This window comes from Crocuta crocuta, unplaced genomic scaffold, assembly GCF_008692635.1.
Source record: "Crocuta crocuta isolate KB4526 unplaced genomic scaffold, BGI_CrCroc_1.0 scaffold334, whole genome shotgun sequence".
NCBI classification, from domain to species: domain Eukaryota; kingdom Metazoa; phylum Chordata; class Mammalia; order Carnivora; family Hyaenidae; genus Crocuta; species Crocuta crocuta.
In genome coordinates, this window is record NW_027533260.1 from 6,415,475 (window position 1) to 6,430,076 (window position 14,602).

At 53.7% G+C, this 14,602-nt stretch overlaps 3 protein-coding genes across 4 annotated transcripts in view; 2 read left to right on the forward strand and 1 right to left on the reverse strand.

Moving 5' to 3' along the window:
• Positions 1 to 1,453, forward strand: part of IRGQ (immunity related GTPase Q) — a 4,417-nt gene extending 2,964 nt beyond the window's left edge. The window contains exon 4 of the mRNA XM_077747286.1: positions 1,318 to 1,453. Within this exon, the coding sequence (XP_077603412.1) occupies positions 1,318 to 1,453 (136 nt within the window). The remainder of the gene's footprint in view (positions 1 to 1,317) is intronic.
• A 4,986-nt stretch (positions 1,454 to 6,439) lies between these two features.
• The window catches only part of PINLYP (phospholipase A2 inhibitor and LY6/PLAUR domain containing), an 8,717-nt gene continuing 554 nt past the window's right edge, over positions 6,440 to 14,602 (reverse strand). The window contains exons 2-7 of one of the 2 annotated variants that reach the window (XM_077747079.1): positions 12,145 to 12,320; positions 10,306 to 10,452; positions 9,201 to 9,317; positions 7,225 to 7,377; positions 6,869 to 7,012; positions 6,440 to 6,684 (exon numbers count right to left, since the gene is read on the reverse strand). In XM_077747079.1, coding sequence (XP_077603205.1) covers positions 6,530 to 6,684; positions 6,869 to 7,012; positions 7,225 to 7,377; positions 9,201 to 9,317; positions 10,306 to 10,375 — 639 coding nt within the window. In that variant the 5' untranslated portion in view covers positions 10,376 to 10,452; positions 12,145 to 12,320 and the 3' untranslated portion in view covers positions 6,440 to 6,529. Of the gene's footprint in view, positions 6,685 to 6,868; positions 7,013 to 7,224; positions 7,378 to 9,200; positions 9,318 to 10,305; positions 10,453 to 10,801; positions 11,134 to 12,144; positions 12,321 to 14,602 lie in introns of those variants that run through there. The other variant, XM_077747080.1, reaches the window with a different exon arrangement.
• The window catches only part of XRCC1 (X-ray repair cross complementing 1), a 26,762-nt gene continuing 23,696 nt past the window's right edge, over positions 11,537 to 14,602 (forward strand). Inside the window, exons 1-2 of the mRNA XM_077747077.1 lie at positions 11,537 to 11,752; positions 12,106 to 12,198. Coding sequence (XP_077603203.1) covers positions 11,702 to 11,752; positions 12,106 to 12,198 — 144 coding nt within the window. The 5' untranslated portion in view covers positions 11,537 to 11,701. The remainder of the gene's footprint in view (positions 11,753 to 12,105; positions 12,199 to 14,602) is intronic.

The window sequence follows — 14,602 nt, forward strand, 5'->3', positions numbered from 1 at the left end:
GGCGTCCTGCTGCAGGCCCTCAACGAGATGCAGGCCGACGCCGAGGCGGTGCTGGCACCCCATGTGCCCGCGCACTGAGGGGTGGGATGAGGGCCGGGGCTTCCGGGCCCCCAGCGTCCCAGCTGCTTGGCTCCGCCAGGGGCTGAGGACTCCAAGTCCCGGTTAGAGGGAGGGAGGGGGGGTTAGGGGTCCAGACTCTGGCATGGGATGTCTCCGCCACTGAGGTGACAGAGCTGGGGGCCACCGCTCAGAGTCCCAGATGCTTGCAGGGGATGAGGGCTCTGACTGCTGATTGGGATATGTGAGTTTTAGTCACCTGAGTTCCTGGATCCTGACGGGGAATAGTCTGGGGGACAGGACTCCTGGTTTCCCCGGGGACCACAGGGCATGACACCAGACTGTGTCCTGAAGGAAACCGAGGGGTTGGGCTCCTGGAAGGGGTTATATCTTGGTCCCCAAGGGAAGGAAAGCCGGATCCGTTGGTCATCTAGCCCTCTGGGGAGGGAAGAGGTGAAAGCCTGGACTCCTGCGGAGGAGGGTCTCCGGCCCACTAGAGATTCCAGTATGGAGGAAGGGGTCCTGGCCGCCCAGGGAGCTGGAATCTTTGGACTCCTGAGCCACGCGGGGATATAGGGGCTAGGCTTCCTGGAGGAAGTGGCCCTGCATCCAGCATCCGGGCTCCTCAAGAGGCAGTGGCTTTGAATCTTCGTTGGGGTCTCACACTCCTGGCTCCCAAGAGGGCGGTAGGTGGACCTTGGTTTCTGATTCCTGGGTGGTGGGAGGTCTCCATCTACAGGGGAGAAGGGGAGGGGCTGTGGGAAAGAGCTGGAGAACCTTGGAGAGCCCTCTATTTCCTGGGGGAATAGAGAGATACCTAATATTGCCTAGTGACCCAGATTCCTTTCCCAGCTGTTGTGGGGAGGATGGTCCCACCAAAATGAGGGGGAGAGGCCTGCCGGTACCCAGAGACCGGGAATGAGCCCTTCTGGGTGCAGAGGGGCAGGGCCATACCTCAGAGGCTCTCTCACCAATCCCTTAGGGATCGGATCCCGGCAATTGCCTTTCTCTGCGTGCGTTTGCCTGAGGAAGGGACATGACTGTCCCCATTTTATAGGTGCTGAGTGATTCAGGGGATCTTTGGGGAGTCTCTTCCTTTGTCCCTCCCTCCTCTAGTGATTTCTATCTCCCTTTGGTCTTGATTCCTTCTGTCACTAAACCTAACCCTTTCTGGCCTTGGTATTTTGTACTCCTGCCTTTTTGGGCTAAAGCAGCCGTAGTGCTGCACCAGTCCAGACACTTCTGTGTTGGCTACCTCAGGTGTCCCCAAGAGGCTGTGCCTTCTGGTGCACACAGAGTGCTGCGGAGAGCAGGAGACCCACGGAACAGCTGGGTCGTGTTCCAGACCGCAGGAGTGCGCTGTGAGCGAAGCAAAGGCAGAAACCTTAGTGCCTAGCTCTGTTCTAGACTGCCAACTATGAGTAGAAAAGATGCCACAGGTCACAGTTCTTCAGTTTCAAAAACCAGGGGGGACCTGAGAGGCCATTCGGTAGAATCTCTTTTACGAGGGATGGGGAGAAGAGCAGAGCCCAGGGAGGGCAGGCTCTAGGCCCAACAGCACACAGCAAGGTCCTGTGTGGTCTGGCCCCTGCCTATTCGAATTCCCTGCCCACACCCCCGCCCCCAACCAGCCTGATCTTCCTTCCAGTGCCTGGGTGGGCCACATCAGGTCCTACCCCAGGACCTTTGCATTTGCTCTTCTATCTGCCTAGAATGCTTAGCCCCCAGATCTTCCCATGACTGGTTTCTTTTTGTCAAGCAGGTCTCAGCTCAAATGTCCCCTCAGAGAGAGGCCTTCCCTGACCACTGTAGCTGACGTAGCTCACACATCCCCATTACTCAGCCAGTTGATATTTCCCTTGTACCAATGATTACTGTAGAAAATTGCCTTATTTATTTATTTATTTATTGACCTGTTTAATAGCTATGACCCTCTTGCCTGCCCTGCCCTCTGCTGTAACCCCAGTGCCTAGAAGAGTGCTTGACACACAGTAGGTGCTTGTAAATATTCATTTTAATTCATTAATCCGCTGCAGGCTGGGATGTGGATTGTCGGCCTCTTGCCACAGGACAGGGAAAATGAGCGAGGTGGGGGAGAGAGAGAGAGAAACAAGGAGAGAAAACTCCTGTCTGAGGTCAGGGGATCTGGAAAGCAAGCCCGGCTTTGCCACTGTCGCTCTGGGTGACTTGGACCTTTGCTTTATTTTCCCATCTGTGAAATGAAAGGGCCGGACGAGAACCGTAAATACTTCCAAGATCTTATTTCCTTTGACGGCGGGAGATAAGGGTGACTGCTCCGAGGGTCACTTGGGAGATGGGACCCCTGTGTCCAGCTTGAACCCTTCCTGGTGACACAGTTTTGAACCCTTCCTGGTGACACAGTTTATCCCATCAGTGTTGAGATGGCCATGGGGCGTCTGGCTGGCTCAGCCAGTTAAGCGTCCAACTCTTGATTTCAGGTCCCACCTCGGGCTCTGCACTGACAGTGGGAGACTGTTTGAGATTCTCTCTCCCTCTCTCTGCCCCTCCCCTGCTCACACTCTGTCTCTCTCTCTCTCTCTCTCTCTCTCAAAAATGAACAAAATAATAAAATTAAAGGAAAAAAAGGTAAAAGGAGACAGGGTGAAACTGAGAATATGTTTTACTTAACCCAGTATATCCAAAATATGATTTCAATATGTAGTCAATATAGAAAAGAAGGAGACAGGGGCCCCTGGGTGGCTTAGTCGGTTAAGCGTCCGACTTTCACTTAGGTCATGATCTCGCGGTTTGTGGGTTCGAGCCCCGCGTCGGGCTCTGTGCTGACTGCCAGCTCAGAGCCTGGAGCCTATTTCAGAGTCTGTATCTCCCTCTCTCTCTGGCCCTCCCCTGCTCACGCTGTCTCTCTCTCTCTCTCCTAGAAATAAATAAAAATATAAAAAGAAAGAAAAGAAGGAGACATTTTACGTCCTTTTATGCTGTCTTTGAAATCTGGTATTTTACATGTCCAGCACATCTCGTTCAGAAATTTTCATCAGAAGTCATTCTGTTTAGCTTTCCTAAAAAGCTAACATGTGGTTGTTGGAGAAATAGATCCACATACCCAAGCTGTCCTGCTTATATTGAACGGTTTTCCAATAACGGAGATGTGTATTAATTTTTAATGAAAAGCAAATAAAACTTAAAACTCCATTTCTCAGTGGTACTAACCCCATTTCAAGTAGCCACACGATCTGGAATGCTTGCGTTATCCCAGGAAATTCTATTAGCATAGCTCTAGGGTCAGACAGCCCAGCTGACATTGGGGTGACGTTGGGCAAGTCACTCAGCAAGTGGCATCTACCTCATGGGGTAACTGTAAGAATAGTGTATGTACAGATGTACATGCACACACACGTCAGCACACTGCAACCCTCTGGAGGAGCCTGGCCCACTCGAAGCTCAAATGTTAGTCTTGTCCATACTCCCAGCCCCAGGCTGAGACGACTCTAGCCCAGGCACCTCCGTCTCACACCCAAAATGCCTTTGCGTGCAGAGTGCCCACTTTTTCTGCCACTTTCACTTGTCTGACACATCTGCCCTGTGCTTCCCTACTCCAAACTCCCTCTGCCCTCATGCCAATGGAGATCATGCCAGAGATCCTATCTGAAAAAGCAAGACCCAATTGTGTTTGCCCGTGTCTGTTGGGGAGTGCTGTGTTTAGTGCTGTGTTTATATCGTGTATCGCCGCCCTTGGGTGTCACAGCTAATTTGGGGGGTGGTTGTCTTTTAATGACTTTGGGCGGGAGGCATAAGGTTGTCAGTGAGGCGTCTGTCCCTGGCAGCATCCAAGCAGAAAAGACTAAGGCTCCTTTGAGAGCTGATTGCTGGCTCCCCATGGGGTATGTCTATGTCATACTTCTGGCTGAAAGACCTTCGAAGGCAAGAAGCAAATGTATGCTGAGTCTTGGCATTGCTGTTGCTAAAAGCAGAATAGGCACAAAAAAACTTGAGTGGAAGAGACAATCTCATCACTTCAGCTGAGTTTCATAGATTTCTGGGTCATGATGAAGAGACTTGTATCCATTGGGGTGGAGAACCATGGAGAGCTAATCAAGGGTGTGGTTGGCCTGTGGTGCTTTTTGGAGGAGTGAATAAAGATGAGTAGAAACCCCACTGCGTGGTCTCTTCTTTGGGGGTTTGAAGGGGAAGGAAGATGCTTGGGATTTTGCATGGGTCTGAGGGAGAAGGGGACCATGGGTGGAGGCTCCTGGGTCCTGGGGGAGGAGGGAAGGTGAAGGTCTGTATGGGAAAGAACCCCTTGCTGGAATCCAAAGACTCCTATGCCTGAGTCCCATCCTACCCCAGAGGTTAATATTTAATTGAGTAGATTGTGGCTGGGTATCAGGGTTTTTAAGAGCTCTCCAGGTGACTTTGATGCTTAGCCANGGGAGAGGGGAAGGCAGGTGGAACAATGACATTTAGACCTTAGGAGCATGTGATAGTAAAGCATCCTAGTTCCGGAAGCAGCTTGGCCCATTAATCCCTCCAGTTTATTCAGCTTCTCTGTAGCTGTGTCCCTGGAGAGTCCCTTCTCCTGACTCGAGACCTGACTGCATGATTTGCCTGACCACAGGAACAACAGCCAACACGATAAAGTAGAGGCTTGAAAAGGGCTCACATATTAGGGCTTCCTTTCTCACCGCCCTTGGAATTCCTGCCACCACTGGGATGCCAAGTCCAGGCTAACCTGCTGGGTGAGTAGAGGCAGGTGGCCCAGTCAGCCCTGACACCCCCACCGCCAGCCAGCCAACCCTCTGAAGCCGAGCTGCCAAGCTGACGGGAGCCGAACCCATCAGAAGACCCACCCAGCTGATCCCCAGACCAAACTGCAGAATCATGAGCTAAATCAAAGGCAATTGTCCAAAGCAACGAAATTTTGGAGTGGTTCATTGTATAAAGATACAGCCAAAGATCACTGATGCAGGCTGGTTCCCCATCTGTGCTGTGGTCCCTTCTCCCCCTCGACCTGATGATCAAAACCTTAAGCTCTGCCACTTCGTAGTTGCATGAACTCCAATGTAACATCCATCCTCAGAGTCCTTGGAAACCAGGGCCAAGAATTACAGTCCCTGTAAAAGGGAGCCTTTATGAAGATAAAACAAGAAACACCTGCTAGGAGGCCATGGCAGCATTTGTGCCTTTTACAAAATATGTCCCTAACCCCATGTGGGGCTTGGGGGCCCATGTGATTGACTCCATCCCATAAGTTGTGTCAAGTCACATCTGGGTCACGGCATTTAATCACCCGTGTGGGACCTTTCCGGTGCTCAGAAATCAGCGACGCTCGAGCTGGTGGCAGCTCTATGATCACTGTGAGCAGAACCCCCCTGTGGGCAGTGCTTGACATGTAGAATGAGGGAAGAATCGACTATTTGTGAGTGGGAACTTGCTCAGCAAACCCTACTCCTCTCCCTCCCACTGGAAGGGGAGTACACCTCCTTGCCCCGTGACGTTGGCTTTGACCACAGGATTGCCCTCACTCAATGGAATGTTAGTACACCTGACCTCAGCAGGGGCTTTTAAGGCACTTGGTTATGGTGCTCCTGTGATCTGCTGTCAGAACATTAGCCAGGGAGCCACTGATCCCAGAATTTGTATCCTCCCCCCAAACTGGAGCCAAACCAGCTAACACACAGCCAGACTACCCCAGCCACCCACAAACCCTCAGCGAGAAGAATGCTTGTTGTTATGGTTCAGTTTGGGGATGGTTTGTTACACAGCGATACAGCAGCATTAGTCGACTCATACAACTTTGTTGCATTAAACCACTGAAATTAGGGACTTGTGTGTTACTGTAGCATAATCTGATTGATGACAATGCTTAGCGCCTTCCAGGTAATGGCCACTCATTAAGTAGCAGCTGTTACGATGATTACTATTTACAGACGTATTGTTTCTAGAACCAACATTGTCATAAAGGCGCCAGGCACTGCACTAAGTGCTTTTTGAATTTTCTTTCATTTGATGCAACAACCCAGTGAGGCTATAACTATTAAGACCCACATTTTGCAGATGTAAAAACAGGCCAAAAAAAAGGGAGAGGTTAATCAGGAGAGGTGATCATAGACTCTGAGGTCTGCCCCTCCCTAGCGGTTTCACCCAAAACAAGTGACCACAACCCGAGCCTCAGTTTGTCCATCTGTAAAATGGGGATGGTAATATCAACTTCACAGAGTTGTTGGGATTATGAAATGAGGTACAGCGTGGAGAACACTCTGCACAGGGGCCCAGCAGGAAGCAATCCTTTAATAAATGGTGGGGTCTTCTCTCCCTTCCTTGCAAAGAGGGGGTTCCCAAGGGTTAAGACCCCTGCTTTCTGCCCCCTAGCTTCCTGAGATTATCACATCACAAGAACTCAGGCTTGCTTTGTTAACCTATTTAATTTATAGGCACTTGGGGAGGTGTAGACAGAGGACAAATGGAGACTTCAAGCCACATACTCCTCAGTTCTTCACTCTGCCCTGCCAGGGGGCTGGGAGGCTGGAAGGCAGTCGGCTCGGCGGAGGAAGTACAGATAAGAGGCTGAAGGTACCTGGGCCCCAGCCTTGGCGAAGCAGGCACTCTCCGTAGCACAGCCCCGAGTGGCAAATTTGGGAGCGATGAGACCTGGGAAGGGGGTTTCAGAATGGAACTGGCTCCTAACTCCTCCTTCCTCATGACCCCTTGCTCTGTCCCCCACCCGTGCCCTCACCCAGCAACCTGGAGCCACCACCTCCCCTGGAACCTGGAAGTATGGGCCTCCGGTTCTGAGGCCCCCGTCCCCTTCCCTAGAGATCCAGATTCCCCTCACCAGCCTGCACTTTGCCAGCGAAGTAGACGCAGTGGGTTTCCTGGCCAACACAGCGGGCTGCCTGGGTACCCGGGCATGTCTCCTGAAAGGGTGCGATGCAGGCTGGGCACTGGAGGCCGTTCTCCGTCCGATTGTTCGGGGGAGCTGGGGAGCAGAGTGGGGTGTAAGAGGCAAAGGGAGGATTCAACCCTTCCCTAACCTCACAGCACCCCTGGGGGACATGGGTTGCTAATGGATAATGGACGTCGCATCTAGGGGGAAGGACATAGGGTCGCGGCAAGCGAGTTGCCCCAGTGTTTCAGCGCGGGCCAGAGGCAGGCCGGGGCCCACACCGCGGGCTCCTGGCGCGCACTTACGGGGCACGGAGCCGTGGTTGCAGCCGTCGCTCTGGCAGCAGCGCGTGTTGGACACCATGTAGTCCTTGGGGCCCATGGTGGTGGATACGAATCCCGAGTAGCAGTCGCTGAACTTCATGCAGGCCTTGTAGGTGTTCACTGAGTGGCGGCCCTCTGAAGAATGGGGGGCAGGGAGGGCTCCGGCAGCGCCCGCTGGCCCCACTCTGGCGTGGACCCCGGCCTCGGGGTCTCTCCCAGCCTGGCCCTCCCCACACCCCGCGACTGCCTAGGGTGGTCTCTTCCAGCGCCCCAAAGCCATGCTCCTTTATCTGCCTGGGGTATGGTCTGGGTCGGTAATCAGGTGACATCCCCTACACACACACACCTGCCCCATAATCATAGCCCCCAGCCTTGAGGGTCTCTTTCAGCAACCCACTGCCAAGCCTGACTTGGTCCCTTCCGCCCCCCTCCACTGCGGCCCTCCAAGGGTCTTGCCCCAAAGGGTCTTTTTCGGGTGACTACCCCCCATGCTTTTGTGAAATGGTCTCTTCCAGATCGCCTCACTTTCGCCCTCCCTCCCACCTTCCAAATCCCTTCCAGCAAACCCTGGCAGGCTGCCCCTAACCCCTACCCCGCAACACCCATATCCGCTAAGGTGGTCTCTTGCCTCCCTACCTGGCTACCCCCAGTCTTGCCTGCAGTGGTCTCTTCCAGTCTTCGTGGCCTCCCCCCTCCCCACCATGTGGTGGTCTCTTCCATTCCAATCCAAGGATTTTCTTCTTCACCCCCCAGAGTTCTTCCCCCTCTCCCCACAACCTCAGGGTCTAAATCGCCCTCCTATATGTCTGGGGGGGGGGGCTCTTGAAGCCCTTGGGGTCCTTCCACCCACGTGCCAACGCCACCACCCTCTACCCCACCCTCCTTACGCACCCCCACCCCCACCAGTCGGCTGGTTTCTTCCTACTCTCCTTGCGGCCTTTATCTCCTGCCTCGGTCTTCACACCTGCTCCAGCCCATCCTCTCTCCTCCTGTGCCCAATGGCTCTGTTTTGAATCAGCACTCCCCAGTGCTCCCCTTCTGCTCATCCTTTCTCAGGCCTGGGACGGTTGCTTCCATTAAAGTCACGGCCTCTCCCACTTCACCCATCTGCCTCCAGAGCTCCGTCTCTACTTCTCTCCATGGCGACTGGCTCCGTACTTCAGGGTTATCTTTCCTCTCCTGTCTGGCGTGATCCATATGTCTCTTTCTCTACCTCCATTTCATGTCGCCTCCTCCTGTCAGGAATGGTCCCTTCCATGGGTGCCTGGGTGGCTGTCGCTTAAGCTTCCCACTTCGGCTCAGGTCACGGTCTCATGGTTGGTGAGTTCCAGCCCTTGTTGGGCTTTCTGCTGACACCTCAGAGCCTGAAGCCTGCTTCGGATTCTGGGTCTCTCTCTCTCTCTCTCTCTCTCCGCCCCTCCCCCACTCATGCTCTGTCTCTTTCTCTCTCAAAGATAAACATTAAAAAAGAAAAAAAAGAAATGGCCCCTTCCAGCCCACACCGGGACTCCCACCATTCCCGGGAATGTCGGTTTCTGGTATTTTGAGCCATTCCTCCCTCTCACCGGAAACTGTCAACCTGATCACATTCTTCCCGACCTTCTCTTCTATTCCTCCTCCCCCTCCATTCACCTCCTGCCTATTAGATACTCCCCCCCAGCTCTCTGTTCCCCCGTGTCTTTTCCTTTCCTCACCCCCTCCTGCCTAAGAAAGTCTCTATATCTGCTCCCTGCCCACCTCTAATATTTTGGAGAGTCCCATTTTCAGAAACTCCTGACAACAATGGCTTCCAACATCCCATTGAATTCGCTTTTTTCCATCCACCACCTCAAGATAGTCTTTCCCTCTTCCCTGACCTCCCACCACCAGAACTGTGATGGTCCTTCCCTGTGTGTGGTGCTATCTTCTACCCTTGAATTCACACCCCCCTCCCCAGGGTGTGACGCCAGGCATCATACTTGTGCAGGACTCCCCTACGATGACCACGCACGCGTCCTTGCCGGCCTCACAAGTCTTCATTTTCCCGCTGCACGTGGGCCCGGAGCCCCGGCACACTTCACAGCTCAGCGGGCATCCTGCAGTGTAGAAAGCCAGACTGTAGTCATGAGGGGTGTGGTCAGCGGACCATGGGGTCCACTTCAGAGTCCAGAGGGAGATGGAGGCTAAGGGACCGGGTTTGGAGTCCTGAGGGAGGAGGGACAGGTGTCTCCCTAATTGTGCATGGGTGGAGCACTGACCGCTGACCAGGGAAATGGCCAGTGCTCTGGCTGGGACGCGGTGGTGATGCCAGCAAAGCTGCTTCCACAGGCGGGAAGCGACTCCACCAGGGAGCCTGTTTACCTAATTATAAGGCTGGGGACTTTGGGATGCTAGGGACCTCTGAGAAAGCTCAGGGACAGGGAGGGATCCTGGCTAAGGTTTCCAGGGGCTTCTGTGAAGCTTCAGGTCCAGATGTTTCTTGGACGCAAGACAAGGCATAGGTCTTGGAGCTGGCAGGAGCTCAGATGGGGGACCCAAAGCTGGAGTGTCCATCCCAGATCAAGAAGGGAGAGTCAGGACCAGGAGGGCTGAGGACATGAACTCCTTGGTCCCAAAAGAATAGGCAACCTGGGGCCCAGACACCTACCTGGGTCTTAGGAAAGTGGGGCCTGTCAGAACTCCTGAATCTAAGGGAGGAGGGGCTGGGGGTCTGAATTCTGTAGAGTCCAAGGAGAAAGGAAATCTGTCCTCCATGCCCTCTTGCCAGGTTTTTAATTTTTGTTTTGTTTTTGTTTTTTAGATTTCCCTTTCTAGTCATGCTCTCATCCCGTTTCCTAGATTCATATGTCTTATTTTGAGGCCCTGCCTGGGGGGCATAGAGGATTCGGAGCCCCCCAAGTGCCCACAGGGAGCCAACCACATGAACTTTTGAGCTTTTCTTCCTTTGAGGCCCCAGGCTTTCTCTTCCTTTAGTTTCTGCCTTCACCATGAGTCTGCATTCCCAGGACACCTCCTCTTTCCCCCTGAAGGACTTTGCTGAGTGCTCGCTCATGGTCCTCATGGTCCAGACCCCTTCTCACTTACCCAGACCCAGGAGGGTGCAGAACAGTGTGAAGGCCAGCAGGAAGGTCCCCGGTTTCATGGAAGCACTCATGATGAGTGAACCTGCAGTCCCGGGTCCCCAGCCCTTATAGGGAGCTGAGGAGGGGCGGGTCTGGATCCACCTTCACCCTGGGGTGAGAAATAGCTGAGGTAACATCTCAGGGCGGGCCTTTGTGGCTCTGGGTTGGGGATATGGAACCAGGATCCAAAAGGGACATGGACATCTCGTGCTCCACAGGGACCCCAGGAGTCTGCGCTTCTGGCCCCCTCTTCCATCCAGACTCAGAAGGTCACTTTCCTGATTTCTCACATTCTCACGGCCCTTCTCTCCCCCCCCTTTTTTTTTTTTCCTGTCCTGAATCCCAAGGTCAGAGTTGGGTCATTTGATATCCTGTAGGTGTGGAGTGGCTGCTAGGATGACTGAGATCCCCTCTCTTCTCTCTTTCCAAGGAGTTGCCCAGCGTGGGTGAGGCCCTACCTGGGAGCGCCCAGCATGTCCAGGCTCGTTCTGCGGGGGCCCGGGCGCCCTGTTTCTCTTCCTTCTTCGTGTTCTTGGCTCATATTCCCTGCCTTGTGTTTGGGCTGTCCCCAGCTCTGACCCCGCCTGGGGCTGCACCCCTGGGGCTCGCAGGGACCGAACAGAGGGATGCCTGTCAACGGTCAGGGGCGGGTGTGGTAGGAGACAGATGCCCACAGGTCACATATTGGAAAACTGAGGCATGGGTGGAAGCACTCTAGGCTGGGTGTGTGTATCTGGTTTGGATGCGTGCTTTGTGTCTTATGTAGGTCCTTGATGCTCTCTCTCTTGGCCTCGGGCATAACCTTGGAGAGATCGGAGATTTTGTGTGTGTGTGTGTGTGTGTGCGCGCGCGCGCGCATGGTGTGGGGGTAGCAGGGAAGAGCCTAACTGCAGAAACGGGTGGAGAAGGGGCGGTTGCAGTAGGCTCCAGACTCCCTGAGAAAATCGACTCAGGTTTGTGTCCTCTCCATTTCTGAGGCTTCGGTTTGGGCGGTGACTGCATTGTCCAATAAGAATCGGGAATTTCTTCTAGGGGCCAATCCCCGAGGCCGCTCCTGTTGCCAGGCGCCCAGAAAGCAAGGAGTGAATGTCACCGGGAGGCGGGGCTAGAGAGTGGTGAGGCCTGGGAAAGGCGGGGCTTAGAGGCAAGCCGGTTGCTAGGGGACTAAGCGCCCCGTTCCGGAGAGACGCGACTGGGCTTGCGCAGTGTTTACGCGAGAGCCGGCGCGCCGTGGTTTGAAAGGCCCGAGCCCTGTGCGCTTGCGCACTTTAGCCCGCGCAGGGAGCACCCCCTCGGCGCTCCCCCCCAAACTCGGACTTCTTTCATCCTTCGCTCCAGGCGAAGCCCAAGACGTTGACATGCCGGAGATCCGTCTCCGCCATGTGGTGTCCTGCAGTAGCCAGGACTCGGTGAGGAACTGACGAGGGGGGAGGTTGGAAGACGTAAGGGAATCCCTGCGGGGGCCACTGCAAGAACTTTGGGAGTGTAAAAGGGAACTTCACCGAAGTCCAGGGCGGGTCAAGGGGAAATTCCAGGAGGCTGTCAGGGAATTCTGGTAGAGATGTGGAATAGGGGAACTTCCGGAGAGAACAGGAGGAAGTGAGGAGCTTCCAGGGGGAACTGTTATAGGGGGCTCAAGCAGAGTGTGGTGGGATTAACGGGGAATTTTAAATCTGGGGGGATAGCAGAGGGCTCCGGAGAGCTGGGGACCGGAGTTCTCATCTCTGTGCCCTTACTTTCCCTTTTCCACTCTTCTCTGCAGACCCACTGTGCGGAAAATCTTCTCAAGGCAGATACTTACCGAAAATGGCGGGCAGCCAAGGCGGGCGAGAAGACCATCTCTGTGGTGCTCCAGGTGATCCTGCCCTCCCCCTGTCTCCTTCCTGATAGGCGTCGGGAGACTCAGGGTCCAGACACTGCTCTTCAGCCAACTGGCAGTGGGTTGACACTCTCCCTTCTGGACTTCAGCTTCCTTACCTGGAAAATGGGCAGCGTGATTGCTGTGCACCTTAGCAGAGAACAATGGTGACCCAAGGACTAGGTGTGGGGTGACCCTAGGGATCACTGTGTGGCCTGGGTGGGTTGCCTCTGCTTTCTGAGCCTCAGCTTCTTCGGCTGGAACAGAGCGAATCGTTTTCATGTATCTTGCCTTCCAAAGTCAGTGGGTTGGAAGGTGCCCTGGAAGATCATGTAAGCCAGTCAATCCCATCTTAGAGATGAGAAAACCGAAGCACAGGGAGGGGAGAAGTGAAATGACCGGTCTAAGTACCATTTCTGGAATGCTTGCCAGGTTCTTCTGAGTGCTTCTGTACGTGCTGTCGCTCAGTCTTCACCCCAGGGCTCTGAAGTTGGAGGGAGGCACAGAGGGAAAAGGGTGCTTTGACCCCAGGTGGTTACAGAATTCCACACAGCCTGGTGGAAGGAGAGAGCTAAGTGTGTTTGAAGCATCTGCTCTGGGCTGGGCGTTTCACTTGCGTGATCTCACAGGGGCCATTAGCATGATCAATAAATAGCATCACTTTGTCATACGCTGGCTCTCTTGATTTGGGCCACATTCATCACTTCTGAATGGAGGGGTGTTTGGGGAGCAAGGCCTACGTGATTGTGTTGAACATATTCTCAGTCTCTCTCTTGCCCAGTGATTCCAAAAAAGTTTTGGGTCACGGAGCCTCTCTAGAATTAGAGAGAAGCTGAGCATTCTCTTCCTAGGGAAAATACACAGACCTTTAAGACTTTCTGATTTTAGTTTAAACATCTCCTAAGTTTCTAACATAGTAAGAAAAATAATGAGGGCTAATATTTATTCAGCATTACAACTGCCAGTTACTGTTTTGAACTCCATACATGGCTTAACTCACTGAATCCATAAAAACCCCATGACCTACAGTGTGTTATTACCTCATTTTACAGATGAGGAAACTGAGGCCCAGGGAGGTTATGCCACTTGCCTAGAGCCAATGCTTTAAATGGAGAGGGGTACAGGTTGCTCATGACCTAGTCTTGGGACCTGGATTCAAGTCCCCGGCTCTCCCTCTTACTCATTCTGTGGCCTCAGGCAAATGTTTGCATTTCTCTGAACATCTTTCTCTCATCTGTCCATTGGGAATAACGAGATCTAAGCCCAGGGTTGTTGTGAAAACCCGGTGACATAATGTCTGCACAAGTGCTCTGTCAACAGGTAGATGTTTGTGTAAAGGGAGGGATTCGCGTTTTTATTGCTGGGTGATGATTCTGCTGGGCCGGCTGAGGATCAGATGGCCCCGGGAGAATCGCATTCCATTCTGTACCCCAGTTGCAGTGGGAGCAGAGAGACCAGAGGCAGAAGAGACACGATGTGGGGAGGAGGGGGCCAGAGCGAACCACAGGAGTCTCTGGTCTGGGAGACGGGGAGATACTGCAGCTGTCACTGAAATGGGAAACCCAGAGAAGGGGCAGCTTGGGAACCTTCAGGTGAGATGTGTAGCTGTGCTGTGACTTTGGGACATCCCTGGGGAGATATCTAGGGGGCACTTAGGAATCGGAACTGGACCTGGAGACAGAGGTGTGGAAGCTGTCAGCACAGGGGCAGGACCTATAGACTCAGGAGTGAATGGATTTTTTTTTTAAGTTTATTTATTTTGAGAGAGAGAGTGGAGGGGGAGGGGCAGAGAGAGAGGGAGAGAAAATCCCAAGCAGGCTCCGCGCTGTCAGGGTTGGGATGGCACTGTCGGCATGGAGCCCGACGTAGGGCTCGAACTCACGAAACCGTGAGATCATGACCTGAGCCGAAACGAAGAGTCAGACGCTTAACCGACTGAGCCACCCAGGCGCCCCAGGAGTGAATGGATTCTTCTGTTCATTCATTCATTGAGTAATTATTTATGAAGCACCTCCTGTAGGCCAAGCACTCTTATTAGGTCCTGGGGACAGGACAAGACAAAAATTAGTCAGTCCTGTGGAGCTGTCGTGTTAGTAGGAAAAGTGACAAAGCAGTAATAAGTAAAACACGTAGATGGTGAGTGCTGTGGAAGAAAATTCAGCGGTCCAGAGGAATGGGGATGCGGCAGCTGGGGGTGGAGGCAGCAGCAGGAGGTTTTCCTTTTCCTAGGGATCCAGGAGGGCCTCCCTGAGAGGGTGACATTGAGCAGGGTGAGCTCTGTAAATACCCAGGGAGGAAAGACAGACTGCGAAGCGGCCTGGCTCCCGGGGGTTCGGAGGAGCAGCGATGAGGCTAGTGTGGGTGCAGTGGAGTTGAGGGGGGGGGGAGAGGGAGGTCATGA